This window comes from Piliocolobus tephrosceles, chromosome 21, assembly GCF_002776525.5.
Source record: "Piliocolobus tephrosceles isolate RC106 chromosome 21, ASM277652v3, whole genome shotgun sequence".
Classification (NCBI taxonomy): domain Eukaryota; kingdom Metazoa; phylum Chordata; class Mammalia; order Primates; family Cercopithecidae; genus Piliocolobus; species Piliocolobus tephrosceles.
Genome location: NC_045454.1, coordinates 43,186,508 through 43,208,133, shown reverse-complemented (window position 1 = coordinate 43,208,133; position 21,626 = coordinate 43,186,508). Strand labels below are relative to the sequence as shown.

The following is a 21,626-nucleotide window of genomic DNA, read 5'->3' as shown; positions in this document are numbered from 1 at the left end:
GCGCAACCCGACCTCCGACGGAGAAAAACCGGAACCCGCCTAGCCACGCCTACCACCCCGCCCCCGCCCCGCCTATGTCCCGCCCACTGCCCTCCCACTTCCGGGCCCAGGACATAAAAGCGGCTCCCGGTGGGTGCACAGTGCGCACTTCCTCAGCCCTCACTCCCGTTGGGACTGTAGGAACTCCGCCCCAGAGCTCTGTGCTGGAGAGCTCCACCGGGTGACTCCCCTGGCCTCCCCTGCCAGAGACCAACGGACCTCACCCCTCCCCCACACCTTCTTTCCTGAAGCTGGGGGACCAAAAATAAATGTGCAGTTTTGCTCTTAGCCTTGCCTACTCGTTGGTCATTTAATACTCACCCTGGTTTCCTAAAAAGCAAATCGGTTTCCTGGAAAGCAAATCAGTTTCCCGGAAAGCAAATCACCGTCCTCAATCATCGGGAAAGGTAGAAAGAACTAATGGTCTTTTAAAAACATACCTCACCAAGCTCTGCCTTCAACTTAAAAAAGACTGGACAGTACTTTTACCTTTTGCCCTCCTTAGAATTAGAGCCTGTCTTCGAGAAGCTACAGGGTATAGTCCATTTGACTATATGGACGTACCTTCTTGTTGGGCCACTGCCTTATGCCAGACACCCTTCCTCTAGGTGACTATCTTCCAATCTTCCAGCAGGCTAGACAGGAAATTCGCCAGGCTGCTAATCTTCTCTTGCCTACTCCAGATTCCCAGCCATATGACGACACCCTAGCTGGATGATCAGTTCTTGTTAAGACTCTGACCCCTCAAACTCTATAACCCTGATGGACTGGACCGTACTTAGTCATCTATAGTACCCCAACTCTTGTCTGCCTGCAGGACCCTCCCCATTGGGTTCACCATTCCAGAATAAATCTGTGTCTGTCAGCCAGCCAGCCTGATCTCTCCTCTTCCTCCTGAAAGTCGCAAGTATTCTCCCCTACTTCCCTTAAACTCACTTGCAGTAGAACAGTAATAACACTTATGAGCCTAATACATCCCTTCATTCTATTAGGTCTATTCCTCCTTACCCTACCTTTTGCAACAGGGCTTTACAAAGTCACCCCCACTACTTGGACTGCACCCCAAAAACTTGTCATCCCTACTATCTTCTGTCTAATCATACACGTATTCACCATTCTCAACTACTCGTAAATGCCCTGCCCTTGTTTGCTGCCAGTTTACACTTTTCCTCCAAATCATCATAACTGATATCTCCTGGTTTTACCTTAAATCGCCACCCTTAACTCTATCTTGGAGTGAACAGAAGATTTTCAGTGGCAAGATATACTCCAATTCTTCTATCCTGATGAAGCCCCCCCCTTTTTTTTTTTTACTTTTTTACTCACTCTTATCCTTGCCCCCATTCTCCACTCACTCTCTACCTCTCCCTAGTTACCTCCAGCATGGTACCAATGTCACCCACTCTCTCCTCACTGCCTCCAATCCTTCTCTAGCAAAGAATTGTTACCTATGCGTTTCCTTTTCTTCCTGCTCTTACACAGCTGTCCCCACTCTACAGGCTGACTGAGCTACCTCTCCTCTCTCCCTGCACCTCCAAACCTCCTTTAATGGCCCTCATCTTTACCCGTCTGAGGAACTTCTTTACTTTCTAGACAGATTTGGTGACAACTCCCCAGAGATTTCGCACCAAAAAGCTGCCACACTTCTCCGCATCAACTTACGGCACGTATCTGCTTATGTCAATTCCCCCCCCCCCCCACCATATTTGGATCCCTAACCACACAAACAACTATCCCTGTTGCGGCTCCTTTATGCTTCTCCCGACAACAGCCTGCTGGAATCCCTTTAGGAAACCTTCCACCCTCCAAATATTCCTTTACTCTTTGTCTCCAGAACCAAGCCACACACATTACCAAACAGATGGGAGCATTCCAAAGTCACATTACTGATAAGTCCTCTATCATTATTGACAAACTAAAAAACATTGGCAGTCACTATTGTTTAGGAAGACACCTACCCTGCATCTCACTCCATCCTTGGCTACCCTCCCCCTGCTCATTTGACTCTCCTCCTGGCCCCTCCTCTTGCTTGCTTATACCCAGCCCCATGAATAGTAGTGAAAGGCTACTCATAGATACTACGCGCTTTCTTATACACCATGAGAACCGACCGTCACCCTCTACGCAGCTGCACCATCCATCCCCATTACAACCTCTAACAGCTGCTGCCCTTGCTGGGGCTCTAGGATTTTGGGTGCAGGACTCCCCTTTCAGTACACCCTCTCACGTTTTCACTTCACATTTCCAGTTATGCCTGACACAAGGTCTCATTTCTGTGCTTCTTCCACCTACATGTGCCTACCTGCCAACTGGACGGGCACATGTACTCTAGTCTTCCTTACCCCCAAAATCCAGTTTGCAGATGGGAATGAACAACTGCCTGTCCCCCTCATGACACCAAAGTGACAAAAAAGAGTCATCCCGCCGGGCGCGGTGGCTCACGCCTGTAATCCCAGCACTTTGGGAGGCCGAGGTGGGCGGATCACAAGGTCAGGAGATCGAGACCATCCTGGTTAACACGGTGAAACCCCGCCTCTACTAAAAATACAAAAAAGTAGCTGGGCGCGGTGGCGGGCGCCTGTAGTCCCAGCTACTCGGGAGGCTGAGGCAGGAGAATGGCATGAACCCGGGAGGCGGAGCTTGCAGTGAGCTGAGATCCAGCCACTGCACTCCAGCCTGGGCGACAGAGCGAGACTCCGTCTCAAAAAAAAAAAAAAAAAAAAAAGAAAAGAGTCATCCCACTAATCCCTTCACTTGTGGGTCTAGGACTTTCTGCCTCCACTATTGCACTTAGAACTGGAATAGCAGGCGTCTCAAGCTCTGTCACAACATTCTGCAGCCTCTCTAATGACGTCTCTGCTAGCATTACAGATATATCACAGACTTTATCTGTCTTCCAAGCCCAGGGTGACACTTTAGTTGCAGGTGTCCTCCAGAACCGCCAAGGCCTCGATTTACTTATTGCTGAAAAAGGAGGACTCTGTATATTTCTTAATGAAGAGTGTTGTTTTTACTTCAATCAGTCTGGCCTAGTATATGATAACATCAAAACACTCAAACACAGAGCTCAAAAACTTGCTAGTCAGGCAACTAATTATGCTGGACCCTCCTGGCCACTCTCTAACTGGGTATCCTGGCTTATTCCAATCGTTAGTCCTCTAATACCTGTCTTCCTCCTTCTCTTATTCAGGCCTTGGGTCTTCCGATTCATCTCTCACTTCCTACAAAACTGCATCCAGGCTATCACAAATCACTCTATACAACAAATGCTGCTTTTAACAACCCCAAATCTTACTTCAGTCTAATCTCTCCCAGTGTAGGTTCCCACACCACCCCTAATCCGGCTCGAAGCAGCCCTGAGAAACATCGCCTATCAGCCCTCCATACCGCCCCCAATATTTCCACCCCAAGGTTTCACTATTCTTTCTCGTTTTATTTCTTTCTTCTTTTTTTTTTTTTTTTGAGACGGAGTCTCGCTCTGTCGCCCAGGCTGCAGTGCAGTGGCCGGATCTCAGCTCACTGCAAGCTCCGCCTCCCGGGTTCACGCCATTCTCCTGCCTCAGCCTCCCGAGTAGCTGGGACTACAGGCGCCGCTACCTCGCCCGGCTGGTTTTTTGTATTTTTTGGTAGAGATGGGGTTTCACCGTGTTAGCCAGAATGGTCTCGATCTGCTGACCTCGTGATCCGCCCATCTCGGCCTCCCAAAGTGCTGGGATTACAGGCTTGAGCCACCGCGCCCGGCCTCTCGTTTTATTTCTTATTAAGAAAATAATAATAATAATGTTTTTAAAAGACCATTATGTTTGGACGAACGGAGGCAAGATGGTGCACTTCCGGGTTCTTCATCCCCCCTCCCAACTCTTCCCGCGTGCGCGAAAATGCAGCCGGCGCCCGGGAAGGTGTAGATCAACTGGGCATGCGCCAGGTGACGTCAATACGAAGAGACCAAGATTTACCTGGTTGCACCTGTGGAACGCCCCCCCCCCACGCCCGTGCCCCGCCTATTGCCCTCCCACTCCTAGAAAAGCCACTCTTGGCCAGTGAGCCACGCAGCCTTCTCACAGCCCCAGTCCTGTCGGGATGTCGGGACTGTGGGAAGTCCGTCCGAGAGCCCCACCGGGGGACTCTGCCGGCCTCCTTTGCCGGAGGCCGACAGACTCCTTAAAGAAGGTAAAGTCCTTTAGGGAAGGTAAGGTCCTCTGAGCTGGCCGCACCATGGTCAAACCATGGTGACATTCCCCAACCTTGAGATAAAGTACTTTGTGATATTCCCTGTCCTTGTAAATGTGCTTTGTAACATTCCTCCCCACCCTTGTGAATGTACTTTGCAACACCCTCCCTGCCCTTGTGAATGTACTTTGTAACATCCTCCCCACCCTTGAGAATGTACTTCATAACATCCACCCCTGCCCACAAAAAAAATTGCCCCTAACTCCACCACCTACCCCAAACCTATAAGAACCAATGATAATCCCATCACCCTTCACGGACCCCTTTCTTGGACTCAGCCCACTTGCACCCAAGTGAATAAACAGCCTTGCTCACACTAAGCCTGCTCAGGTGGTCTCTTATATGGACGCATGTAACATTACTGCAAAATGTGATCTTGTGGGGTCCAGTGGCTCATGCCTGTAATCCCAGCACTTTCGAGGCCGAGGCGGGTGGATCACCTCCCAAAGTGCTGGGATTACATGCATGAGTCACAATGACCAGCCAGGTATTTCTTTACAGCAATTCAAGAACAGACTAAAACACATGACTATTTCCAGGCTCTTTTGTACCAACAGTCTAGTTGTCTGTGTACAATGCAATGGTATCTTAATTACTATAGTTTTAATCTTGATATTCATTAGGGCAAGTTCTTCCACCTTTTTTATCAGCTGGGTCTTGATTATCCTTGTCTATTGTTCTTCCATATACCTTTTAGAAACAGTATTTCAAGGGTGGGCGTGGTGGCTCACGTCTGTAATCCCAGCAATTTGGGAGGCCCAGGTGGGTGGATCACCTGAAGTCAGGAGTTGAGCCTGGCCAACATGACGAAACCTTGTCTCTACAAAAAAAATACAAAAAATTAGCCGGGTGTGGTGGTGCATGCCTGTGATCCCAACTACTTGGGAGGCTGAGGCAGGAGAATCACTTGAACTTGGGAGGTGGAGGTTGCAGTGAGTGGAGATTGTGCCACTGCATTCCAGGCAACAAATTGAGACTCTGTACCCCCCACCAAAAAAAAATTATTATTACTTCTTTCAGTAATTTCCCATTTGTTTTTTCTATTCTCTCATTCTAGAATGCCTTGTAGGTGGATATTAAAACCTTTTGCTTATCTCATACATTATTTAATTTACATCCTTTCCAGCACTTTTCTTTTTAAACTGAATTCTGTGAAACATTCCTTGACTTAATCTTTGAGATCTTTCTTCTTTTTGAATTTGAGTAGCTACTGCTATGAATTTCCCTCTTTTCACTACTTTCACTGTATCTGTCCATTCAGGCTGCTATAACAAAATACCAGAGACTGGTGGTTAATAAACAACATAAATTTATTTCTCCCAGTTCTGGAGATTAGGTCAAAGATCAAGGTACAGTCAGATTCAGTGTCAGGTGAGGACCTTTTCCTGGTTCACAGACAGCCATCTTCTTGAAGTAGCCAAATACAAAAGTGGCATGAAATATCGTCGGGGTGTCTTCCATGAGGGGGGTAATCCCATTCTGCAGACCCTTATGACTTCATCATGTCCCAAAGTTCCCAGCTCCTAATACAATCACTTTGGGAGTTAAGATGTCAACATATGCAAGTTGAGGAGACAAAATTTATTTACTTATTTTGAGACGGAGTCCCCTCTGTCCCCTAGGCTGGAGTTCAGTGGCACAATCTTGGCTCACTGCAAGCTCCACCTCCCAGGCTCACACCATTCTCCTGCCTCAGCCTCCAGAGTAGCTGGGACTACAGGTGTCCGCCACCATGCTCAGCTAATGTTTTGTACTTTTTTTTTTTTAGTAGAGACAGGGTTTCACCATGTTAACCAGGATGGTCTTGATCTCCTGACCTTGTGACCCACCCACCTCAGCCTCCCAAAGTGCTGGGATTACAGGTGTTAGTCACCGTGCCTGGCCAAGGAGACAAAATTTAGACCACAGCAACATCTCACAAATTTTGGTACGCCCTGTCTTTGTTTTCATTTTTCTCAAGATGTTTTCTAATTTCCCTTGTGAATTCTTCCTTCACCCTTTGGTAGATCAGGAGTGTGTTGCTTACAATAAAAAGTATTTGTGAATTTTCCACTTTTCCTTGTTTTTCATTTCTTGTTTCATTCTATGTGACTTGAAATGGTACTTTGTATTTCAGTCTTTTACATTGCATTAAGATTTGTTTTGTGGCCTAACATGATTTCTCCTGGAAACTATTCCACATACGCTTGAGAAAAATATGTTCTCTTCTGTTGTTGGGTGGGTTGTGCCTGTTAGAGCCAACTGGTATATGGTACTTGTCCTCTTTCCTTCTTGATATTATGGGTGGCTGTCCTATCTATTAAATTGAAAGTGGTATATTGAGGTCTCCAATTGTTATGCAGAATTGTCTATTTTTCCCTTAATTTTTCCAATATTTACTTCATGTATTTTAGACTCTGATATTTGATACAATTTTTTTATCTTCTTTTTTTTTTTTTTTTTTTTTTTTGAGACGGAGTCTCGCTCTGTCGCCCAGGCTGGAGTGCAGTGGCCGGATCTCAGCTCACTGCAAGCTCCGCCTCCCGGGTTTACGCCATTCTCCTGCCTCAGCCTCCGGAGTAGCTGGGACTACAGGCGCCCGCCACCTCGCCCAGCTAGTTTTTTTTGTATTTTTTAGTAGAGACGGGGTTTCACCGTGTTAGCCAGGATAGTCTCGATCTCCTGACCTCGTGATCCGCCCGTCTCGGCCTCCCAAAGTGCTGGGATTACAGAATTTTTTTATCTTCTTGATGAATTTTACCTTCTATCAATATATACTGTCATTCACTGTCTCTTTTATCAGGTTTTGACTTCAAGTTTACCTTGTTTGATATTAGTATACCCAGCCAAATTCTCTTTAGGTTACTATTTACATGGAATTATCTTTTTCCATTATTTAACTTTCTTTTTTTTTTTTTTTGAAAGGCCTCATGTATTTATTACTGAACCCAGCCAACCAACGCATTCATAATAGATTCAGAGAGGAAAATACGTCGAACTCTCCAGAGAGTGGTGACATTTTCAGTTTGATATGGTAATGTGATCGTGACCTTCAGACAGCACAAATATATGTGCCATCTCATGTGCAGTTCCTTACAAACCCAGCTTGGTTCTTCTCCAATGTCTCCTTTTGGAGTTGTACCTTATTTTATTTCCAGTTTTCATCTGAATCCACTGGGGAATGGGACGATTTTGCTTTTGTTTCTTGGCCAGGAATCGCTTAATCCTGAAAGTCTTGTGAGAAGACATGGCGAGAAGTGGAGGCAAGAACACACCACGATGGCGGAGAAAGGAAAAGAGGGATTATTTAACTTTCAAACTTTTGTGTCGTTAGATCTAAAGTGAAGGATGGCCGGGTGTGGCGGCTCACATCTGTAATCCCAGCACTTTGGGGGGCCGAGGTGGGCGGATCACCTGAGGTCAGGAGTTTGAGACCAGCCTGGTCAACATGGTAAAACCCTGTCTCTACTAATACTACAAAAATTAGCTGGGCATGGTGGTGGGTGCCTGTAATCTCAACTACTCAGGAGGCTGAGGCAGGGAGAATTGCTGGAACCCAGGAGGTGGAGGTTGCAGTGAGCCAGGATCTTGCCATTGCACTCCATGGGCGACAGAGCGAGACTTCATCTAACATACAGTTGGATTGTGTATTTTAATCCATTTTGCCAAATTATGCCATTAGATTGGAGACGTTATCTCATTTATCTTTCATATATTTAACAATAAAAAAGACTTATTTTGCCACTTTGTTACTTTTTCTGTATGTCTTACAGCTTTTTGGCCCCTCATTTCCTACATTACTGCCTTTCTTGTTAATTTGTTTTTTGTAGTGACATCTTTTTTTCTTCTCATTTTGTATATATTCCATTGGTATTTTCTCTGTAGTTACCATGGCGATTTTTTGTTTTTTCCTTCTTCTTCTTTTTTTTTTTTTTTTTTTGAGACGGAGTCTCGCTCTGTCACCAAGGCTGGAGTGCTGTGGCCGGATCTCAGCTCACTGCAAGCTCTGCCTCCCGGGTTCACACCATTCTCCTGCCTCAGCCTCCCGAGTAGCTGGGACTACAGGCGCCGCCACCTCACCCGGCTAGTTTTTTGTTTTTAGTAGAGACGGGGTTTCACCGTGTTAGCCAGGATGGTCTCGATCTCCTGACCTCGTGATCCGCCCGTCTCGGCCTCCCAAAGTGCTGGAATTACAGGCTTGAGCCACCGCGCCCAGCCTTTTTTCTATTTTTGAGATGGAGTATCACTCTTGTTGCCCAGCCTGAAGTCCAATGGTGTGATCTTGGCTCACTGCAACCTCCACCTACTGCATTCAAGCGATCCTCCTGCCTCAGCATCTCGAGTAGCTGGGACTACAGGCATGCACCACCACACCCAGCTAATTTTTGTATTTTTAGTAGAAATGGGGTTTCATCATGTTGGCCAGGTGGTCTCAATCTCTTGACCTTGTGATCCGCCCACCTTAGCCTCCCAAAGTGCTGGAATTAGAGGCATGGTCTGGTCACCATGGGGATTAAATATAACATCCTAACATCCACTGCACAGTCCACTGCTCCAGTCCTCACTCCTCCCACATGCTCTTCTTACTACGATATAGAAAAAATTCTACTTAGGGGGAATTTTAAAAGCAATTAAACTTTTCAACCACAGAAAATTTACTGTCCATGACAAGTCACCATGAACAGTAAGACATATAGAAAGGCAATCTCATGTCATTTATTTCCATTTCTCCTCTAGTATGAATTATCTTGTGTACAGTAACAGTAGTACCGGAAAGCTTCCCATAACTCCTCAGATTCAGTTTATTCTTCCAGTGAGTACTTTCAGAGGCACTTAAGGAATATGTACTGCTAAAAATATTACTTTTTTTTTTTTTTTTTTTTTGAGTCTTGCCCTGTCACTCAGGCTGCAGTGCAGTGGAGGTATCTCGGCTCACTGCAACTTCCGTCTCCTGGGTTCACTCAATTCTCCTGCCTCAGCCTCCCAACCTGCCACCATGCTTGGCTAATTTTTGTATTTTTAGTAGAGATAAGGTTTAACCATGTTGGCAGGCTGGTCTCAAACTCCTGACGTCAAGTGATCTGCCCACCTCGACCTCCTAAAGTGCTAGGATTACAGGCATGAGCCACCCACACCCAGCATATTCCCTTATTTTCACATTTATATAGCTTCTTTGCAGTGTGGGTTTTCACATGTATAGTAAGACTTGTAAAATGGATGCAACATTTCCCTCATTCTGTATTATCAAGATTTCTCTCCAGTATGAATTATCATTTATATTAAAGGATGAAATAATACATATGTGTATGTATGTGTGTGCATGTGTGTGTGTGTGTGTATATATATATATATATATATATATATATATGAAGGCATTCCCATATTTTTTGCATTCATAATGTTTCTGGCCTCTTGGAGATTAACATATATTGGCACATGAGGCAGAAGTAAAGATTTCCCACATCTTACCTTCATAGAGTTTCTAATGCAAGTTGACTGACTTAGTAACACTGGAAGAATTCTTAACATGCCTTAAATTGATGAGGTTTCTTACACATGAAACTGTCAGAAATTTCTGAAGGCTGTCCCAGATTTCTTATATACATAGGCTATCTGCCCATTGTGAGTTCTTTAATGTTGAGTTATTAAGAGGTATAAGTGAAGATCTTATAGCCTTTACATCTCTAGGGTTTTATACCACTGTGAATTCTCATGTGGATACTAAGTCCTGAGCACTAGGTAAATGTTTTATCACATTCCTTACATACAGAGGGTTTTTCTCCAGTGTCAGTTATGAAGTGCTATGAAGGCTTGTGAAGTATTTTAAGGCTCTCATTCTTACCTTCAATTGGCTTTTATGGTAATTTTTGGTATGAAAAATAAACAATATGCTGGGTGTGATGGCTCATGCCTATAATCCCAGCACTTTGGGAGGCCAAGGCGAGCAGATCATGAGGTCAGGAGATTGAGACCATTCTGGCTAACATGGTGAAACCCCATCTCTACTAAAAATACAAAAAATTAGCTGGGCATGGTGGCACACGCCTGTAGTCCCAACTACTCAAGAGGCTGAGGCAGAATTCCTTGAGCACAGCAGGCAGAGGTTGCAGTGGGCCAAGGTCACACCACTGCACTCCAGCCTGGGTGACAGAGAGAGACTCTGTCTCAAAAAAAAAAGAAAAAAGAAAAAAAAAAAGAAACAGAAACAATAGTGGAAGAAACAGGCTTTACCACGTCTTAGAACCAGATTTTTCTCCCAAAGGTGAGTTCTTACACTTTATAAGGTGTGAAGAACTACTACTCTCGCCTATTCCTTGTATCACTGGGACTTGTGTCCATGTTAAATTCATTCCTATTATATAAGAAATGGAAATTCAGTGAAGGTTCTTCATATTCTTTACCTTCATATGATTTGTTTCCAGATGAGTTTAGATGTAAATACTAAGATCTGAGGAACACTTCAGGTTTTTTCACATGCCTTAGTTCTTAGATGTTTAGCAAGTGCTGAAGATTGAGTGAAGTTTTTCCCACATTTCTTACATTCATATGGTTTTGCTCCAGTGTGAGTTCGCATATGAACGTTAAGGCATGTGGAATACCTGAAGGCTTTCCCACATTCTTTACATGCGTAAGGCTTTTCTCCTGTGTGTGTTCGCATGTGCATATTAAGATTTGTGGAATGAGCAAATGCTTTACCACATTCCTTACATCCATAGCCCTTTTCTCCAGTGTGAGTTCTTAAATGGGTACTAAGGCCCGAGGATTGAACGAAAGCTTTCCCACATTCTTTGCATTCATATGGCTTCTCTCCAGTGTGAATCCTTACATGTTGACTAAGCATTGAGGAATTATTAAAGGCTTTCCCACATTCTTTACATTCATAGGGCTTTTCTCCAGTGTGTGTTCTCATATGTAAAACAAGTCCTGAGGAATGAGTAAAAGCTTTCCCACATTCCTTACATGAATATGGCTTCTCTCCACTGTGAATCCTTACATGTTTTGTAAGGTATGAGGAATGAATAAAAACTTTTCCACACTCCTTACATTCATATGGCTTTTCTCCAGTGTGAATTCGTATGTGTAAAATAAGTCCTGTGGATCTAGTGAAGGCTTTTCCACATTCCATACATACATAGGACTTCTTTCCACTGTGAATTCTTGTATGATCAGTAAGGTATGAAGAATGGGTGAAGGCTTTCCCACACTCTTTACATTTATACGGTTTTTCTCCAGTGTGAGTTCTGATGTGTAATTTAAGTCCTGTGGATTGAAAGAAAGCTTCACCACATTCTTTACAGACATAGGGCTTTTCTCCACTGTGAATTCCTCCATGTCCTGTAAGGTGTGAGGAATTACTGAAGGCTTTCCCACATTCCTTACATATATAATGTTTGTCTCCATTGTGAGATCTTACATGTACCTTAAGGGATGACTGATAAAGAAAAGTTCTCCAACAATCTGTGCATTCACACAACTTCTCTTGTGTGTGAGTTTTATTCTGCCTAGTAAGATTTGAAAACTTGTTGAAGGCTTTTTCATGTTTAACACACTTAGGCGTTTTCCCCTCAGCATGACTTTTCCTGTAAAAACTATGAGGAAAGTTCTTTCTTAAGGTTTTTCCACTCTGATTATCCTCAGAAGTTTTCTCTCCAATGTGAGTTCTCATGTGAGTCATAAGAAATGGGTGTTCACTGAAGACTTTTCCACAATGGTTAGAGTCATAGAGTTTCTCTGCAGTATTGCTTCTGTCCTGTTCAGCTATAAAAGGTGAACAAAGAATTTCTCACATTCAGTATGGCAACAGAATTTTTCCTCAGTTACAACATTTATGCATTGGAAATACATTTAAACATTTTAACATATCCATTATATGTACAGAGTTCCAGCCCCATTTTTGAGTTAAGTTGAATAATACGACAATGAGGCCACCAGCCTGCCTATATTCTGTGTTCACAGAGCTTCTTAGACAATCTATTTTTTTTTTATTTTTTATTACTTTTTCTTTTTTTTTGAAAAAGATTCTCACTCTGTTGCCCAGACTGCAGTGCAGTGGCATGATCTCAACTCACAGCAACCTCTGCCTCCCGGTTCAAGGGATTCTCATGCCTCAGCCTCCCAAGTAGCTGGGATTACAGGCATGTGCCACTATGCCCAGCTAATTTTTGTATTTTTAGTAAAAACAGATTTTTGCCATGTTGGCCAGGCTGGTCTCCAAATCCTGGCCTCAAGTGATCTGCCTGCTTTGGCCTCCCAAAGTGCTGGGATTACAGGCATGAGCCACAATACATCTGAGAAATATTTAGATTAAATTATGGGCTGGGCACAGTGGCTCATGCCTGTAATCCCAGCACTTTGGGAGGCCAAAGCAAGTGGATGGCTTTGAGCTCAGGAGTTTGAGACCAGCCTGGACAAAATGGTGAAACCCCATCTCTACTAAATAAATAAATAAATAAAATCAGCCATCAGCCAGGCATGGTGGCTCACACCTGTAGTCTCAGCTATTCAGGAGGCTGAGGCTGGAGGATCATTTGAGCCCAGGAAACAGAGGTTGCAATGAGCCAAGACTGCACCACTGCACACCAGCCTGAGCAACAGAGTAAGACCTTGTCTCAAAAATAATAATAAAGTAAAATAAATTATGCACCAAAAACTGAATAGCTGAGTTGTATGTTTGTGGATGTTTATTTGTGAGATCTCTGAGAAGAAACATGTTTATAATAAGTTTAGAGTGCTTCCCATATTCATGATATTCAGAGAATCTCTTCAGACTCTGCTTTCTTTGGGTAAATGCCATTTTCCTCATATAATTTTCATGAATATTGTGCTTCTTGTCCTAGTGTGGAAGATTTCATCCCTTGGAAATCTTACCAATTGTATTCCATTTGGTGATCTTTCTGCAGAAATATCTTGCAGCAGTGGGGAGCCTTTGGTTTTGAGTTGCAAATCCAATTCTGAAATAAAGTGAAAAATGCAGCTTGGGAGAAAAATTGTGGAATAAAGTCATTTAAAAGCCTATGGGGCTGGGCGTGGTAGCTCATGCCTGTAATCCTAGCACCTTGGGAGGCCTAGACAGGCAGATTACCTGAGGTTAGGAGTTCAAGACCAGCCTGGCCAACATGGTGAAACACTGTCTCTACTAAAAATACAAATAATTAGCCAGGTGCAGTGGCGTGTGCCTATAATCCTAACTACTCGGGAGGCTGAAGCAGGAGAATCACTTGAACCCAGGAGGCAGAGGTTGCAGTGAGCTGAGATCCGCCACTGCACTTCAGCCCGGGTTACAGAGCAAGACTTTGTCTCAAAAAAAAAAAAAAAAAGAAAAAAAAAAAGCCTAAAGAACAGAAATAGCATAATCAAATGTGGCAGAGTGAAGAACTCCAGAGCTCTTTCCTACCACAATATAACTAATGAGTTCAGAAAAGCTATCAGAATCAACTGTGCTGGGCTGGGTGCAGTGGCTCATGCCTATAATCCCAGCCCTTTGGGAGGTCAAGACAGGCGGATCAACTAGCCTGGCCAACATGGTGAAGCACTGTCTCTACTAAAAATACAAAAATTGGCCAGGTGTGGTGATGTGCACCTGTAATCCCAGCTACTCAGGTGACTGAGTCACGAGAATCACTTGAACCCAGGAGGCAGAGGTTGCAGTGAGCCAAGATGATGCCACTGAACTCCAGCCGGGGTGACAGAGTGAGACTCCGTGTCAAAAAAAAAAAAAAAATACACACACACACACACACATATATATATACACACACATATACACATATACATATATATACACACATACACACACACACACACATATATATAGCTAAGTGAAAGAAGCTAGACAGAAAAGGTTACGTTGTATGATTCCATTTACATAAGATATACAAAAAGGGTAAATCCAGAGAGAGAGAAAGCAAATCAGTCTTTGCAGGGTGACTGGGGAGTGACTGCTTGATGGCTACATAGTTTCCTTTTGGTGTGATGGTAATGCTTTAAAACTAGGCCAAGCACACTGGCTCACGCCTGTAATCCCAACACTTTGGGAGGCGAAGGCAGGCGGATTACTTGAGGTCAGGAGTTTGAGACTAGCCTGGCCAATATGGTGAAACTCCATCTCTCCCAAAAAACACAAAACTTAGCCAGGTGTGGTGGCGCATGCCTGTAGTCCCAACTACTCAGAAGGCTGAGGCGAGAGAATCACTCGAACCCAGGAAGCTGATGGAGGTTGCAGTGAGCCGAGATGGTGCCACTAGACTCTATCCTGGGCAACAGAGAGAGATTCTGTCTCAAAAAAAAAAAAAAAAAAAGAAAAGGAAGAGAAAGAAAGAAATGCTTTGAAAGTAAAAAGAGCTGATAGCTGCACAACACTAAAATGGTAAAATTGTGTATATTTTACCTAAAAAAAGTATATGGTGCACTTGTAAATCTTTCCAAACATGCATAAAACATGATAAAAAAAAAAAAGAGTGAAGCAAATGGAAAGATGGACTATAAAGAGTTTGGCTATGTCAGAAGTTTTGCAATGATAAAGATGTGGTGTCAAAACTATATTACTACACCTGTAATCCCAGCACTTTGCGAGGCTGAGGCAGGTGGATCACAAGGTCAGGAGTTCGAGAACAGCCTGGCCAACATAGTGAAATCCCATCTTTACCAAAAATACAAAAAATTAGTTGGGCGTGGTGGCAGGCGCTTGTAATCCTAGCTACTTAGGAGGCTGAGGCAGGTGAACTGCTTGAACCCAGGAGGTGGAGGTTGCAGCGAGCCAAGATTGGGTCACTGCACACCAGCTGGGGCAACAGTGTGAGACTCCATGTCAAAAAAAAAACTGTATTACTTATTATCCAAGTAATAATAGACAGAAAACGGAGGCTGACAGTAAGCAAAAAGATGGGAGAAACAAGAAAGCAACATAAGAAAGTGTTGGCAAAGGACCTACATGCATAAGATGGAATTTTCAAATAAGGCACACTAACCTTTCTGAGAACAGAAAAAAGGTTGAGAAGATCAATGGAAATTTAAAGATGAGGGGAGTTGAAGTTATCTAAGGAAATCAAATGGCTTAGCCTTCTCAGGAAGAAAAGCATACCCTGAGAAGTTTGTAAAGTAACATTTCCAATGTACTGCATTTCTCGCAGGCCAGCACTGATCTTCATAATACCGTATCTGCTAATGAGCTCACCCTGCAGGGCTCCTGTCACTCCTGTCCCCAGCTCTTCCATTTGTTCCAATCCAGACACGAGACTGGGTTTGCAGAATTCAGACCCTGCTGGAGGGAAAAATGCACAAAAGAAGAGCCCCATGCAAGACATAACACCATGTCCTCGGATGGGAAACAAATACTTTTGCCTTCAGGGATTCTGAAGACGGTCAAGTGTAACTTTACAAACAGCAAACTAATCATAGAGCATTTCCAATACGTGCTACAGCGATTCTAAAAATAGCAAAAATGTTGGCCAGGCATAATGGCTCACGCCTGTTACCCCAGCATTTTGGGAAGCTGAGGCAGGCAGATCACTTGAGGTCAGGAGTTCAAGACCAGCCTGGCCAACATGGTGAAACCTCATCTCTACTAAAAATGCAAAAATTAGCAGGGCATGGTGGCATGGGTCTGTGGTCCCAGCTACTCGGGAAGTTGAAGCAGGTGAATTGCTTGAGCCTGGAAAACCAAGTCCAACTTCACATACACATTTAAAGTCTTAAAGTTTTTAATCCATACATGAAATAAACTCATTTACTTAAATCTTTATTTTCTCTATGCCGGGGTGTCCAATCTTTTGGCTTGCCTGGGCTACACTGGAAGAAGAATGGTCTTGGCCACATATAAAATACACTAACACTAACAATAGCTGATGAGCTACAACAAATGAAAAAACAGACCTGTGCATAAATATCATAATGCTTTAAGCAAGTTTACAAGCTTGTTCTATAAAGTAATGCCCAGGCCATGCACATGGCTCACGCCTGTAATCCTAGCACTTTGGGAGGGTGAGGCAGGTGGATCACCTGAGGTCAGAGTTTGAGACCAGCCTGGCCAACATGGTGCAACCCCGTCTCCACTAAAACTACAAAAATTAGCTGGCCATGGTGGTGGACGCCTGTAATCCCAGCTACCTGGGAGGCTGAGGCAGGAGAGTCACCTGAACCCAGGAGGGGGAGGTTGCAGTGAGCAGAGACTGTGCCACTGCACTCCAGCCTGAGTGCTAGAGCCAGACTGTGTCTCAAAAAAAAAAAAAAAACAAAAAACAAAACAGGAATGCCCACTGGCCAATGTCTATGCCTGTCTTGCTTATTACAGTACCCCTATTTGACAGCAAACATTGAAGAAACATTGATTTGGCTGGGCACGGTGGCTCAAGCCTGTAATCCCAGCACTTTGGGAGGCCAAGACAGGCGGATCACAAGGTCAGGAGATCGAGACCATCCTGGCTAACACAGTGAAACCCCGTCTCTACTAAAAAATACAAAAAAAAACTAGCCGGGCGATTTGGCGGGCGCCTGTAGTCCCAGCTACTCGGGAGGCTGAGGCAGGAGAATGGCCTAAACCCAGGAGGCGGAGCTTGCAGTGAGCTGAGATCCGGCCACTGCACTCCAGCCTGGGCGCGAGACTCCGTCTCAAAAAAAAAAAAAAAAAAAAAAGAAACATTGATTTCCTAAAAGGGTCAGTGAAGAAATGATGCCAGTTTTACCTAGTATAATGAGATTCTTGTAGTTCTCCAACATCACATCTCTGTAGAGATCTCTCCGGGTTTGATCCAATAAAGTCCACTCCTCCTGGGTAAAGTCCACAGCCACATCCTCAAAGGTCACTAAGTGCTAAACCATTAAATACATGCTGCCTTCAGCTAAGTACCATCTTCTTTGATGTTCTGAGAAAAACGCATGAAGGACTAAGGAAGACTAGAAGCCTGCAGTACTCCCAGGCCTCAGGCCTCTTCTCCTCTATATAGATATTGTCTTGCAACTGCATCCAGTCACATGGACTCATCAGCATCACTGAAACATGACTAAACTGATCTTACTACAGCTTTACATGGGTTCGTCTGGACTCAGTCCTCCTCTATTTATAGCTGCAGTCTGCACTGAATATGTTGCAGCACTATGTAAAATCTAATAAAAATTGAAGTATCTCCACAGTGATGCAGAAATTCCTTCAGATTAGACACCTCCATCCCCTTCTTACAATCTGTCATAACACTCAGCAAAACAATGAGCAAACAAGCATGATTGAGGATCAGAAAGAATTAGTAAATATTGAGATAAAACAATCATTTCCATTGCAATCTCTGTACAACTTGAGATGGCATGGTTTCTAGAGAAATTCATTTGGGGAGTTATTTCCTGAGCAGCACCATCAGTTCTTTAAGATGCTTGAATACGTGATAAGGAGGTAAGGCTACCTGATGATGGGCATAACATTTTGAAGTTAGATCTTTCCTAACTTGCCTGAGAAGAATCCATCAGTAATCTAGCCACCAGCCTTGCCTCCTTGATGTTCCTCTGATGAAGACAGAAAGTGTCCTGGAAAAAAATGACCTTTGGGAAAAGAATAATAGCATGTCAGTTGGATACATCAAACAAAAAATATTTTAGGCTGGGCATGGTGGCTCACGCCTGTAATCCCAGCACTTTGGGAGGCCAAAGGAGGTGAATCGCTCGAGGTCAGGAGTTTGAGATCAGCCTGGCCAACACGGTGAAACCCCGTCTGTACTAAAAATACAAAAAAATTAGCAGGGTGTGGTGGCACATGCCTGTAATCCTAGCTACTTGGGAGGCTGAGGTCGGGGGATCACTTGAACCTGGGAGGTGGAGACTGCAGTGAGCCAACACCATGCCACAGCACTCCAGCCTGGGTGACAGAGTGCGACTCCATCTTAAAAAACAAACAAAAAAATAGAGCATTTCCATACCCTGCATCTCAGACATAGTCTTTTCTATGACATGCCTCCCAATTGTAATACTATTCTGACACTTAATACTCTAGTTGGGCCAGGCGGTGGCTCATGCCTGTAATCCCAACACTTTGGGAGGTCGAAGTAGGAGGATGGCTTGAGGCCAGGAGTTACAGACCAGCCTGGGCAATATAGTGAGACCAAGTATCTTTATTTAAAAAAAAAAAAAAAATGGCCGGGCGCAGTGGCTCAAGCCTGTAATCCCAGCACTTTGGGAGGCCGAGACAGGCGGATCACGAGGTCAGGAGATCGAGACCATCCTGGCTAACACGGTGAAACCCCATCTCTACTAAAAAATACAAAAAACTAGCCGGGCGAGGTGGTGGGCGCCTGTAGTCCCAGCTACTCGGGAGGTTGAGGCAGGAGAATGGCGTAAACCCGGGAGGCGGAGCTTGCAGTGAGATGAGATCCAGCCACTGCACTCCAGCCTGGGCAACAGAGCGAGACTCCGTCTCAAAAAAAAAAAAAATATATATATATATATATATACACACACACACACACATATACGAAAACAAAGAATACAAGAAAAAATGCTCTAGTTGACTTTGCCTAGCAACTATCAGACAATAAGGATTCTTTTGTGTCTGCCTTTTTTCAGTCAGCATTATGCTTGTGAGGTGCACCCAAGTTGTTGTTTTCATCCACCTGTGATTTGGTTCATATCTTTGCTGAAGAATATGCCACAGAGGCCGGGCACGGTGGCTCATGCCTGTAATCCCAGCACTTTTTTGGGAAGCCGAGGTGGGCAGATCACTTGAGGTCAGGAGTTCAAGATCAGCCTGGTCAATGTGGTGAAACCCCATCTCTACTAAAAATACAAAGAAAAATTAGCTGGGCCTGGTGGCTCGCGCCTGTAATCCCAGCTACTCGGGAGGCTAAGGCAAGAGAATCACTTGAACCAGGAAGGTGGAAATTACAGTGAGCCAAGATTGTGCCACTGCACTCCAGCCTGGGTGACAGAGCAAGACTCTTGTCAAAAAAAAAAAAAAAAAACACCACAGAAATAAATATGCCACAATTCATCTATTCTGTGGATCCACATTTGGGTTGTTTCTATTTTAGGCTATTTCAAATAATATGATGAATAACTTCTACATTTAGCCTGGCACACATATACATGTTGCATCACCAAGTTCATATTTAGTTGATACTGTTTAAAAATGTGGCTGGGCACGGTGGCTCACGCCTGTAATCCCAGCACTTTGGGAGGCCAAGGTGGGTGGATCACAAGGTCAAGAGATCGAGACCATCCTGGCCAACATGGTGAACCCCGTCTCTACTAAAACTACAAAAATTAGCTGGGTGTGGTGGTACGCGCCTGTAGTCCCAGCTACTTGGGAGGCTGAGGCAGGAGAATCACTTGAACCATGGATATGGAGGTTGCAGTGAGCCGAGATCATGCCACTGCACTCCAGCCTGGCAACACAGCAAGAGTCTGTCTCAAAAAAAGAAAAAAAAAAGTGTTCTCATCAGCAATGCATGCACATCTTAAAGAAGACTTGATATTGTCACTGACTTTAGTTATGCTTTATTTTATATTTTTTGTAGAGATGGGGTCTCACTATGTTGCCTCTAGCTGTTCTCAAACTCATAGCTTCAGGGGCTTCTCCTGCTTCTGCTACCCAAAGTGCTAGGATTACAAGGGTGAGCCACTGTGCCCGGCCTCATTTTATTTATTTATTTATTATTTATTTTTAAGACGGTGTTTTGCGCTTGTTGCACAGGCTGGAGTGCAGTGGCACCATCTCGGCTCACCACAACCTCTGCCTCCCAGGTTCAAGCGATTCTCCTGCCTCAGCCTCCCGAGTAGCTAAGATTACAGGCATATGCCACCATGCCCGGCTAATTTTGTAATTTTAGTAGAGACAGGGTTACTCCATGTTATTCAGGCTGGTCTGGAACTCCCGACCTCAGGTGATCCGCCCACCTCGGCCTCCCAAAGTGCTGGGATTACAGGCCTAAGTCACTGCGTCCGGCCAAAACACATTTATCTACACAAGAGATGCAAAGAAACAGAAAATATGCAAAATATTAACAAATGGTCAGTCTTCAACAAGAATATATAATAGGTGTTCAATATTCTGGCCTTTCACATTTTCTTTGGTTTAGAATATTCAATCTACAGATAGCCTGGGCAGCAAACCAAGACCCTGTCTTTAAAACATAAATAAATAAATAATATACGAGGGGGAAGGCCAGGTGCGCTGGCTCATACCTGTAATTCCAGCACTTTGGGAGTCCGAGGCAGGTGGATCACGAGGTCAGGAGTTTGAGAACAGCCCGACCAACATGGTGAAACCCCGTCTCCACTAAAAATACAAAATTAGCCACGCGCGGTGGCACACGCCTGTAATCCCAGTTACTATACACACACACACACGAGGGGAAAAACACCGAAACAAAACATGTCTCTCTCACAGTTAATACAACTGTAACTTCTGATACTGGCATAATGAAGGCTGCATCCTACTTCCTGGAAGCCCCTCCGTTTTGAAGCTCTTTGGGAGGTACGGACCTAGGAAGTTCAGCTGCTTTTGATCTCAAAACCAGCGGGGTATTGCTACTTTGCTTTATAACTGTGGCAATATTTGCTTTTATTTCTATAAACCTACAACTCCTGCACACTTGAAAAAGCATTTAACTGCTGAGCAATTTCTCAAATTTCAATAAGCGATGCCCGCCCCCGCCCCAACAGCCAGAGCATCTACTCCCTCCAGGGCTCACCGTAACGCAAGGCAATCGCCTGGTCGGTGACAAGAGGACGCTGGGTCCCTTTTCCAGAACAGCGGAGATGCTTTTCCCTCTGGAGAAAGTACAAAAAGGTTGACTGGCCGATTTTAAACAGAGGGGGCGCGGTGGCTGGAGGAAAAAACACGCCTCCACCGTGGACCCCGGGCCAGGACCAGACTGGTGCGGGCGCAGCGGGAAGAGGCGCCTCGAGGAGGCGGCGGGGAGAACCCCCGCCTCCTGGTCCTGGTTGGGAGGAGGCGCCGCTTCCCCGGAGCAGCCACGTTAGGCCGGCGCGTCTCAGACCTAGCCGAAGCGCGGGGCGGCGCTCTCCGACCCTCACTCCGCCTTCCGCTAGGCCCTCCTACCCGGCCCTGCCTAGGTTGAGCCGGCTGAACTGAAAACCCAGCTAGGAAGCGGCTGGAGAGCCCGGAATACTTATGGCGGCGCACCGTCTCGCACTTCCGCTTCCGGTTCCGCACCGACTTAAGCGTAAGGGGGCCGAACCCCAACGGCTTTGGAATGAGGGTGATGTGAAGCGCAGGGAAGAGCTGGGCAGCCTCTTCGACACGCGGACAGAAAAGTCCCGTTTTCTCGCATTCGGGGTGGACCAGGATCCAGATCAATCTGTCGATATTGGGAACGACGCTGGACCAGGAAACCCAGAGCCAAAGGCCGGGTTGGAGGCGGGGACCGGCGCAGGGA

General features: G+C 44.9%; 1 protein-coding gene and 1 pseudogene across 10 annotated transcripts; both read right to left on the bottom strand.

The window, feature by feature from the left end:
• Positions 1-7,153: 7,153 nt before the first annotated feature.
• LOC111527741 lies at positions 7,154-7,708 on the bottom strand (annotated as a pseudogene).
• Positions 7,709-10,438: 2,730 nt separating this feature from the next.
• Positions 10,439-21,373, bottom strand: ZNF846 (zinc finger protein 846). 10 transcript variants are annotated; one of them, XM_023194216.3, is made up of 6 exons: positions 20,919-21,372; positions 17,686-17,775; positions 16,929-17,055; positions 15,422-15,508; positions 13,117-13,199; positions 10,441-11,998 (listed from the first exon to the last, which is right to left on the bottom strand). In XM_023194216.3, exons 2-6 carry the CDS (start codon positions 17,698-17,700, stop codon positions 10,709-10,711), a joined length of 1,602 nt encoding a protein of 533 aa, XP_023049984.2. In that variant the 5' UTR covers positions 17,701-17,775; positions 20,919-21,372; the 3' UTR covers positions 10,441-10,708. The 10 variants fall into 10 exon arrangements, with proteins under 10 accessions (XP_023049975.2, XP_023049978.2, XP_023049976.2 ...); XM_031934715.1 differs by having other exon boundaries at positions 15,422-15,505; XM_023194205.3 differs by lacking the exon at positions 13,117-13,199 and having other exon boundaries at positions 10,440-12,006; positions 16,929-17,013; positions 20,919-21,373.
• Between the last annotated feature and the right edge of the window lie 253 nt (positions 21,374-21,626).